This window comes from Theobroma umbraticum, unplaced genomic scaffold (genome assembly GCF_002168275.2).
Source record: "Theobroma umbraticum cultivar Fairchild unplaced genomic scaffold, ASM216827v3 scaffold_239.0, whole genome shotgun sequence".
Taxonomy (NCBI): domain Eukaryota; kingdom Viridiplantae; phylum Streptophyta; class Magnoliopsida; order Malvales; family Malvaceae; genus Theobroma; species Theobroma umbraticum.
The window spans coordinates 1,083,974-1,093,719 of record NW_018397279.1 but is presented as its reverse complement, the minus strand read 5'-3'; the positions used below and the strand labels follow the sequence as shown (position 1 = coordinate 1,093,719).

The following is a 9,746-nucleotide window of genomic DNA, read 5'->3' as shown; positions in this document are numbered from 1 at the left end:
AGACAACCCAAATGAAATAACCTGGATAAAAAATGGAAGCTTTATAATTGGTCAAGTTCTCTGCTTTGAGTGAACCCTAAAAGTTTTGAGAAAGCTGGCTTGTTGGTCATGGTTTGGCTGTTAAGAACGAATTGCTAAGCAGCTGGATTTGGTGGTTGAGAGTTGGGGAAAGCAGAGACGAGCCTCGTGAGTGATGGTTTTCTAAGAACCTTTTGAAAGGAAAGGAAGCCATTGACGTCCAAAGTAAGAGAGTTTTTCTGCAGGGCTTTAGCATAAGAAAAGCATTTATTTAACAAAACCGAAAAGAGGAAATTATTTGTATTTTTATACCATTATAAAGGAGGAATATTGAATAAAAAGAATTTTAAAATTTTTTAAAAATATTTTTCCCTTGCATCTAAACATGAACCAAGTTTACAATTATTAAATCCGAAATATCTAGTATTTTGGGTTTTTTTTTCTTCTTTAGAAAAAGAAAATCAAAATGAATTTGTGGTGATTTCCCATTAAAATGCTTAAAAACAAAAAATAATGCTCAGTTCATATGATGGGGCATTATTAATCTTCAAACCAAGAAAAGGTACTTTCTTCTAAAGAAATACAGAATGAAAAGCAAAGAAAAAGGAGTTTCCAAAATATAATGAGGTAATCAAACATAATTATTTTATTAAAATATTGTAAACTATTATTGGTTGCCAGCTTTGGCTACATGGTGGCCATTGGCAGTACATGTCAAACACAAGCCTTAACAGGCCAATTGAAAGTTTGTAAGAAAATTGTAGATTTGAGCCCCAATCCTACAGGACATCATTATTTAGTGCAGGCAATAGGAGTGGGAAAAACAGGGAAGCCTCCCTGCAGCTTAAAACAGTGAGCCTGGAATACCTTGCTCATCATGGCAGCAGAGGAAAGTGGTGTATTTCTCCATGATACGGCGGCACTCTGGGCACCTCATGTTGTCGGGGATCCTTGTGGTGGTCGGGAACTCGAAGCGGCAGCAAGGGTGAGCGACATCATGGAGCCTGTCATGGTACTCCTTGAAAGCCAATTCAAAACCTTTTTCAGCCGCATTCACCTTCCATTCGTCATAGCCTCCCAATGCAGGCACAACTGTGGAGGAATGGCCATTCACCATGACATTAGACCCCCTGCTGAACACTGCCCATCCACCTTCTCTATCATAGCTAAGCAGCTTCTTGATTTGTTGCATCATGGGGTCATGGTCATCAGCCCTGCCTAACTGAATCTTGGAAAACAGCATACTCTCTAACCTGGTCCAGAAGAACCACACCATGGCCTGATCTTGCCAGGCGTAGCTAAGCTTCTCCATATTGATAATTCCTATCACCTTCTTGACTTGCTCCCTTTTGCTGCTTTTCCCCACGTAGACCATCTCTAGAGGAATACGAGCTGCAGTAGCAACACTGCGTGCTGTGGTTGCAAATTTTCTCACCCACTCAACATCGTCCCCTCCAAACAAGAAAATGTATTTGTCCTCTTTAATCTGATCAAAGCAGAATAATTCCAGATCAAAATCTAATCTTAGATGCATGAAGTTGAAGTAGTAAACATTTATATATATATATATATATATATTTTCCAACTGCTTAATGAAAAATTGGTGAAGTTTGAATATGTAAATATATATACCCAATTGAGGATTATTGGGTCAATGCCATCAACCAGCAGCTCAAGCCTCCATGTCTCTTCCCTCCAGAGAGCTTCTTCTCTCAAGCTAGTGAAGGGGAATGCATTGCTTCCCCAAATCCACATCATGTGGATTGCATTTGGGCAAACCACCTTCCCTTGAGGGTCTAGCACGACAAGGATTGGCTTGTTCCTGAAGTGCCAAACCTCCTTGATGAACCTGATGACTGGCTTCTCTATGAGTTTAGGGTCCTGCACCGAGTACCATGGCATGGTGCTTCGCAGGTTCTCAAATTTGGTCTGAATTTCATCAGTCAATGGGACAACAGAACGGTCCACAACTGGAATCCAAACAACCTCATACTGACTCTCTAGCCTTGTCGCATGGACCCTGGACTCATTATATATCTGCTCAAGAATCGCAAGTTCATCACTGGAGAAGTCCAGGCTTGATATGAGCAAGAGCACATTTTTCCTTCTCAGCACGTCTAGGCTAACCTGTGAATGCCAATACAACAACAATTTTGAAATATAACCTACAATTAAAACCTCGGGAAATAAAAATTGAAAAAGGGCCATACATGTCTCTTTGTAGAACCGTCGAGAAGGGGCAGTTTATCATCCTTGACATAAATCAAGGCCTTGAGAATTTTCATGTTGTCAATGTGCATCACGGTCGGGTCAAAGAGATTCAGAAGCATCTGGTATGTTTCAACATCTTTCCTTTCATCTGTAATTAACAATGATAAAATCATCCATTAGAATCTTCAATTAAGTTTTCTGGTGTTGCATTATCTAACAACATGTGCTCCCATAACTACAAACCTATGTATTTGTTGCAAAGACTGAGCTGCTGCTTCAGATGTTCATATATGTTCTTGAGTTTGTGAGCCAAGCTGGACAACTCCCACGACTCTGCGGTTGATATTGCAAACCTGAAAGTAAAGAAAACTATTAATCCAACTATTTTAACCTTAAATTACAAACTCATCGCCCTGTATAATTAAGTGTTGCTTATAAGATGATCAAGCAAAACATACTCATGACCCATGCTAGTGAGGTTGCTAATCTGGGTTGCACAAGCCACCATACTCCTGATGGTCCAGTAGACAGCAGTTGGGATATGGGTCATAGCAGTGGCCAGTGCCGGTACCTCCTGTGAAATGTACATTGATGGTAGCTCCTTGAACTCAACAACACATCTAGTCACATCCATCATTGTCCTGATTAAATTGTTGAGTGCATCAAACCGGGGTTTCAGAGGAGCAGTGTGTTCCAGGATTGATGGTAGTTGCTTCAGGATTGCCATTGACTTGGCAAGTTGGTTTGTTGAGTAAATCTGAGCAAGAAGCCAGAATTCTCCATAGTTCAGGGCAAAGGCTGATAGGGACAGCACTAGCTTAGCATCCCATGCATAACTTGATAGCAAGTTGAATATTGCTGTTGTTGTTGCATGTGCATCGGAACCTCCCATAGCTTTGTATGATAGCTGGCAGTTAAAAATGTTTGTAACATTGAGATATTAGTATTTATGAATAATAAATATGCCATGATTGTACTAATTTTTTTCAGTTGTAAAGAAAAAAGAGAATTGTCTGATTATAATTTACAGAACCTCGCATGCAATTCGATCAATGATAAACGTTAGAGCTTCAAGCATAGCTATATAATTTGCTTGCTGGGTTTTTTCTTCCAATTCAATTTGAGCTAGAGTACCCTGCAGTGAACATCAGAAAGGTGAGCGTTTTCAACAATTTGTTTAACAGGACAAGTGCAGCTTATGTTATCCTACCTTAACAAGGAAATCAACATGCTGGGTGGCACGATTGAGAATGTCCTCAACCAGATAGAGAAGAGGTCTGACGTCAACTTCTCGGCCATCTGGGGCATGGGTTGTCATAATTTGCTTCAGCATCACATTGTCATCTGACATACTTAACATGCTCCCACGGTCACTCCGGATGAGTGCATGACTAGCACTAGGACTCTTCATGAGCACCTGAGCAGCACTGGGTTTGCTGATAAATGGCTGATTAGCACCTGAAGTGCTGATATGTGGCTGAATTGCACCAGGATTGCTGTTGATTTGCTGACCAACACCAGGGTTGTTCACGAGTGGCTGAGTTGCACCAGCAGTAGTGAGGAGTGCATGAGTAGCAGCACCAGGATTATTCAAGAGTGCGTGGGCAGCACCAGGGTTATGGAGGAGTGTCTGAGCAGCAGCAGCGGGAATGTTCAGGGGTGCGTTCATTGGTGCCTGAAGAGCACCGGGGTTTGCCTTCTGAGCCATCGGAGATTACAGAAAAAACGAAAGGCAAGAAGAAAACTTGGGTTTTGGGTGCAGAAGATAAGAGGAGAAGATGGTTTTGTGTCTTTGCCTGCCATGAGCCCAGCCTATTTATAGCCATCCCAAAAGGAATAAAGCTTGCTTGAATCAACTTCCTTGCTTCGTATCCAATTAAATTGTTGGATCGTTAAGAAGAAGCCTATTACTTTAAGTGGTCCTACCGTCCCTCCTCCTCTCACTTTATTGCCGTTTGTCGGGGACCCTGCAGAAGTGTTTAACATGGTTGTTTGATTTTAACGTAGTCCAAGACTCCTTGATAGGAACAGGATAGGACACTTTAGAACTCCATTGTGGGACCTTAAATCCAAATCCTTGAGCTACGTACCTCAGCACCAGTTGAAGTTTTAGAGATATAAACTAGAAAAACCTTTGGCTAACCTTGTGAGGATATTGATGCCAACAGTTAAACAAATTAATGACCATTTTTGGTGTAGGATTGAGGTACAGATTAGAAAAAGGCTATAAACAGACGGTCCCAGGTGAGAATATACAGTATCACAAGCTTCAAAATAAACAATCATGGCCGTCAAATAAAAAGTGAACGAGAAACATGCTGATAGCCAGTGCTGTGCTTAGCTTCCTTACTTGATTCCGTTTTTTACGTGTGCCCATGACTGAGAATTTTTCTCTACTGCAACAACAAAGAGTGACATGAAGAAAAGTGACAGATTTTATTCTCTGCTTTTTCTAAGGCAAGCAGAAAAATTTACTTAACAGCCCAGCAAACCTAGCATTTATATCCTTTGTTAGATTTGATTTTTTGCTTTTAGTTATAATTGTCTGCAACAGGAACTTAATTATGTCACATGGCTTTAGCTTCCTTTCTAATGACAACCAATGATCAACTGGACTGGGTAACAGCTTCAGCTTTACTGCTCCAAAGGAGCTCCTTTCTTTCCCCTTAAAATCTTTGCTTGTCTTATCAGTACAGTAACCTCCTTTGAAAGGTTCAAAATGTAACCAAAACTGGAAGGCTATGCTCAGAACCTACATAGGTTACAGATTTTCCTTTTATGTGTGATAAAAATACCCAACAAAGGATTTTCAACTAATCAGCCGATGAGAGAAAAATAACAATTAACTAAATATTAATAACAGACTAACTAACATTTGAAAAGAGTAAAGTGAAAAGAATAAAGCTTTAAATGGTAACAATGGAAGGCAGGTATTAGTGATACAATGCGTTCCATTCCTCCTTTATTTTCTTCTTCAATGAAACAGTGCATACAACTCTTTTAGTCTTGCTCACTTATTTTTGAACTTCTTCTTCTTCAAATCTTAGCCTCCTTCATTCTGCTTCATCTTCCAGGTTTATTTATCTACAGCTCACATCTAATAATGTGGATATGTTCATGCATGCTGAAAGGCATGATAAAGATTCAACTCTTGATAATTTCCTAGTATGCATTTTTGGCTAATTACCCTTACTTTGTAGGTTATTACAGTGATATGCAGGTTAGAAAATCTGATTCTGTATGGGGTACATACTATAACAAGTAAGGTCCTAAACATGTATGACAAAAAGAAAAAAAGTGTGGAATTCAAGTCAGCATCTTAATAGTTGCATTAAACAGTGTTCTCATAAAGTTCTAATTGAATTACAAGATCTTTGAGGTGGCTTATTTTATGTTGAAGTCTAAGGAATATCGATCCGTTACTGGTTAGGAAAGCTGATCAGATGCTAAGTGAAGCAATTAATGAAACTGAATAGTCACAGACATGAAACTCAAGACACAGACCTTAGATATAAACAGTGCAACTTAGCAACAAAATCAATGTATTTGCATTGCTGGTGAAATAGAACAACACTTTCTTTCTTTCAAATGAATACAATAAAGTTTTTTTGTTGTTGTATCTTTGATTATTGAAATGAAGGGTAAAAAGTTCTTATGATGTGGTTACAAAGCTGCTGGTCAATTCTCTTATTATCAATGATCATATCCAAGACAAAAATAGAATACTGTAATCAAAAGACTTGTTATTATATCTTAATAAAGAACTCACATAATATCTGTATGTTAAACCACAAGGTTTAACTCAGATATTTTCTTACATGGTGAAATTTGAGAGAGAAATATCAAATAAAAGCACACAGTTTCTGAAAGCTCATTCTTGTTTAAATTATTGCAAGCCTTTAATATATAAAAGGAACATCTTCTCATCATTATTATCAGTTCATCATCAATAGTAGCATAGCAGCATCTATGTTTATGTTCCTTTATTCATCGCAGCACCGGTACAGGATGTACCTCTCCATCATACGTCCACAGTCAGAGCAGGTCACTCTTTCTGGAATCCTACCAGTAGTACCAGGTAGCTCAAGTCGGTTGCAATGATGTGGGGCTGGATGCTGTAAAAAGTAATCATGCACTGCTGGCACCAAACCTTTTGTCTGCAGATCCGTTGCCCACAGATTATACTCCGTTAAGCAAGTTAAAAATGTACTTCCCTTGGCTCTTGTCAACTCTGCTGAACCTCTACTAAGCAAAGCCCATCCACCTCCACTGCCATCATATGTAAGCAATGTCATGATTTCCCGAGTTATAGGATCATTCTCATCATCTTTGCCAAGTTGGTACTTGGAGTACCACATGCTCTCTATCCTAATCCAGAAGTACCAAACTGCGGTCAGGTTTGGCAAGCAGAAGCTGAGCTTTTCAGCAGTAATAGTAGCCATGTTTCTGCTGACACGCTCCTTTGGATTGCTTTTTCCCACATAAACCATTTCCAAGGAAAGACCAGAAGCTCTTGCAAAAGAGCGTACAGCGTTCGTGAATTGTCTGATCCAGTCCATGTCCTCTCCTCCATACAGGAATATGAATCTTCCTTCTGATATCTGATAAAGAATAGAATTTCATATATACTAAGCCATGAGGGAGTTTATGTAGATACAGAAAAAGAAAATCAGTACTGGAAAATTGAGTAACAATTGCATACATTAAATGTTTTTAGTTAGAGGTAGCAGGTTCTAAGACATATTAGATTAGATAGACATACCCAGTTCAGAATCACAGGATCAATGCCACCCACAAGCAACTCAAGTCTCCAAGTCTCTGCCCTCCATAAAGCAGTTTCCCTTTCAGTGGTGAAAGGGAAAGCCAAAGAACCCCAAATCCACATCATGTAAAGTGCATTTGGGCACGTGACCCGTCCTTGTGGATCTAGAACCACAAGAATAGGCTTCTTCTCAAAATGCCACACTTCCTTGATAAACTTGAACACTGCCCGATCAATCAGTGAAGGGTGTTGCAATGTGTACCATGTCATAAGAGCCTTTAAGTTCTCAAATTTATCTTTCTTGATCTCAGACAATGGCACAGATGGGTCTAGCACTGGGAGCCACACAAACTCATATTGACTTTCCAGCCTTGATGGTTGGCTGCGCGACTCATTGTATATCTGTTCAAGAATGGCAATCTTATCTTGCAAGATGTCTAGATCTGATATGAGCAGTAGAACATTTCTTTTCCTTAGAACATCAATATTAACCTGGTTTTTGTCAAATAAAAGGAGGATGACCGATCAGGGAGCAGAAAAGCTATAAACCAGCACCGTCTATCAGGACTGGGAAAAAGCTTACTAAATTTTCTTTAACAGTAATATTAATCCCAAAGTATTAGTCGATGAGCATAAATTATAATTACATTTGTATGTTATACAACAGAAGTAAATAATTTTAAGTTTCTTTTTAATGGTTTAAAGAAATATATCCAAAAGAAAACAGTGAAGAATTAAAAACAAGAGCAAACCCTTCTGTTGGTGGCTCCATGAATCAGTGGTAGTGGATCATCCTTTGGGTTAATCAGTGCCTTGAGAATCTTAATGTTGTCAATCTGGGCTGTCTCATACAAATACAGAAGGTTCTGATAGGCTTCTAAAAATTTTCTTTCATCTGCATCAGGAGGTTTTTAGCCCCGTTAAATGGTAATCATATAAATGCTGCATCTACCATTGATAATATTGTGTTAGCCATCGTAAGCTCACCTATGTGCTTATGGCAGGCAGCTAGCAGACCAAGGAGGTGGCTGTGCATGCTATCAAGCTTGTGAACCAAGCTTGATAGCTCCCAGGACTCCATAGTGGATAAAAGATACCTGAAACCAACAAAATCTCATATTTCTCACACCAGCATCAAAAGCATAAATGATTTATCTATTTCTTCCTAAGGATAATGGAAATTATGGCTAAAAAAGCTAGACTCTTAAATAAGTACCAAAATAGTTTACAATAATTATAGGAGTCACAGAACTTGCTCTAGTAGCTAGCAGATAATTATTGTTTGGGTCACTGGCAAGTAACAAACAAGGACCTGTAGCAGGCTCTCGGATATTTTAAGTTCTACAAAAAGCAGCAGTATGTAAATGGTGGCAAATTGGCACATACCCTCTGCAACCTCGGAGTTTTCTAGGTGATCGGATTTCATAAATTAGAGATCGATAACATAATTTACACTAAAAATATAAAAGACGTACTCATTCCCCAATCCTGAGAGGCCAGTAATCTGAGATGCAGTTGCCAACATGCTTCTGATAGTCCAGTAGATAGCAATTGGTATATGGTCCATGGCTGTGGACATTGCGGTGACATCAGCTGAAATGTACTTCAATGGTAGCTCCTTAAAGTCAACTATACACTTGGCGATATCTAGCATAGCTCTGATGAGATTTTTAATTGTTTCAAACCGAGACTTCAGCAGGCTTGAGTGCTGTAAGATTTCAGGCACTTGTCTGAGGATAGCCAGATTTTTGGCTAGTTGGTTTGAGGAGTAACTCTGGGCAAGGAGCCAGAACTCCCCATAATTAACTGCAAAAGCCGATAAAGCTATCACCAATTTGGCATCCCAAGGATAGTTGGATACCATGTTCAATATGGACATTGTAGTTGCATGTGCTTCCCCAGTTTCAGTGCATTTAAACGCAATCTGCAATACCAGAACTGTTTAGTCACGAATACATTTTCCAGCATTTATACAGAGATCAGGGAGAGAGAGAGAGAGAGAGAGATACTAACCTCACTGGAAATCCGATCAATGAGAAACGACAAAGCCTCAATCATGTCAATGACATTGGCTTGGTAGGTCTGGTCTTCCACTTCTTCACTTTGGGGCTGTTGGACAAAAAATGAATTAACAGCATAAGCTAGTGCTAGAAAATAAAAATAAAAGAAGGCAGATGGCTTGCATAACTTTATAGAGTTTAAATTCTACAGCATCAAAAATTTCTTTAATATATATAAATCCAGTCCAAGTTCTGCTAATTATCTAAGTTACCAGAATAATTCAGACACCATTACACTACCCAAATGCCCATGATATATAGTAGTATCATCGTTGGCAAAATTTATTTGCTCTAAGAGTAGGAAAAAGTAATGTAAAATAGAGTGATCAGAATAGGAAGTTTCACCAGTGCAACAATGGCGCTTGGGGCAGCACGATTGAAGATGTCTTCAACAATGCGCAGAAGAGGTCTGACATTGATGACACGCCCGTCAGGAGCATGACTTGCCTGAATTTGCTTTAACATCACGCCGTCATCAGATGCTGAGAACTTCAGTTTCTCACCTACAATGGGTTGCTGCTGCATTTTGGCTGCAGGTGTTAGCCTGGACTCCATGTAGGCTTCTAATGCAGAATCACTGAATGTTTAGGGTGGTGGGAGTGAAATAACAAAGGCTATATGTTTTTCTTGCGAGTAAGCCCTGGCCTTTATATAAGATTACATGAAGGGTAAAAGCCAAGTCGGATCTACTTCCT

General features: G+C 39.3%; 2 protein-coding genes across 2 annotated transcripts; both read right to left on the bottom strand.

Moving 5' to 3' along the window:
- Positions 1–627: 627 nt before the first annotated feature.
- SEOR1 (sieve element occlusion amino-terminus protein) lies at positions 628–4,011 on the bottom strand. The gene is made up of 7 exons (XM_021443499.2): positions 3,440–4,011; positions 3,263–3,364; positions 2,688–3,136; positions 2,473–2,582; positions 2,229–2,377; positions 1,651–2,145; positions 628–1,504 (listed from the first exon to the last, which is right to left on the bottom strand). The coding sequence occupies exons 1-7, from the start codon at positions 3,935–3,937 to the stop codon at positions 863–865; spliced, it is 2,445 nt and encodes an 814-aa protein (XP_021299174.1). The 5' UTR covers positions 3,938–4,011; the 3' UTR covers positions 628–862.
- Positions 4,012–5,952: 1,941 nt separating this feature from the next.
- Positions 5,953–9,683, bottom strand: LOC110427720 (protein SIEVE ELEMENT OCCLUSION B-like). The gene is made up of 7 exons (XM_021443281.1): positions 9,397–9,683; positions 9,005–9,100; positions 8,467–8,915; positions 7,979–8,088; positions 7,744–7,886; positions 6,992–7,483; positions 5,953–6,830 (listed from the first exon to the last, which is right to left on the bottom strand). The coding sequence occupies exons 1-7, from the start codon at positions 9,604–9,606 to the stop codon at positions 6,213–6,215; spliced, it is 2,118 nt and encodes a 705-aa protein (XP_021298956.1). The 5' UTR covers positions 9,607–9,683; the 3' UTR covers positions 5,953–6,212.
- Between the last annotated feature and the right edge of the window lie 63 nt (positions 9,684–9,746).

Bases quoted from the DNA above. Each gene is read 5' to 3' on its own strand.
- SEOR1 (XM_021443499.2), bottom strand. From the start codon at position 3,937: ATGGCTCAGAAGGCAAACCCCGGTGCTCTTCAGGCACCAATGAACGCA. The intron at 3,137-3,262 runs GTTCTGTAAATT...TTTAACTGCCAG, and splicing joins TTGATCGAATTGCATGCGAG to CTATCATACAAAGCTATGGG. The intron at 2,378-2,472 runs GTTTGTAGTTAT...TGTTAATTACAG, and splicing joins TCTTTGCAACAAATACATAG to ATGAAAGGAAAGATGTTGAA.
- LOC110427720 (XM_021443281.1), bottom strand. From the start codon at position 9,606: ATGGAGTCCAGGCTAACACCTGCAGCCAAAATGCAGCAGCAACCCATT. The intron at 9,101-9,396 runs GTGAAACTTCCT...TTTGTCCAACAG, and splicing joins CAAGCGCCATTGTTGCACTG to CCCCAAAGTGAAGAAGTGGA. The intron at 8,089-8,466 runs GTACGTCTTTTA...TGTTGGTTTCAG, and splicing joins CTCTCAGGATTGGGGAATGA to GTATCTTTTATCCACTATGG.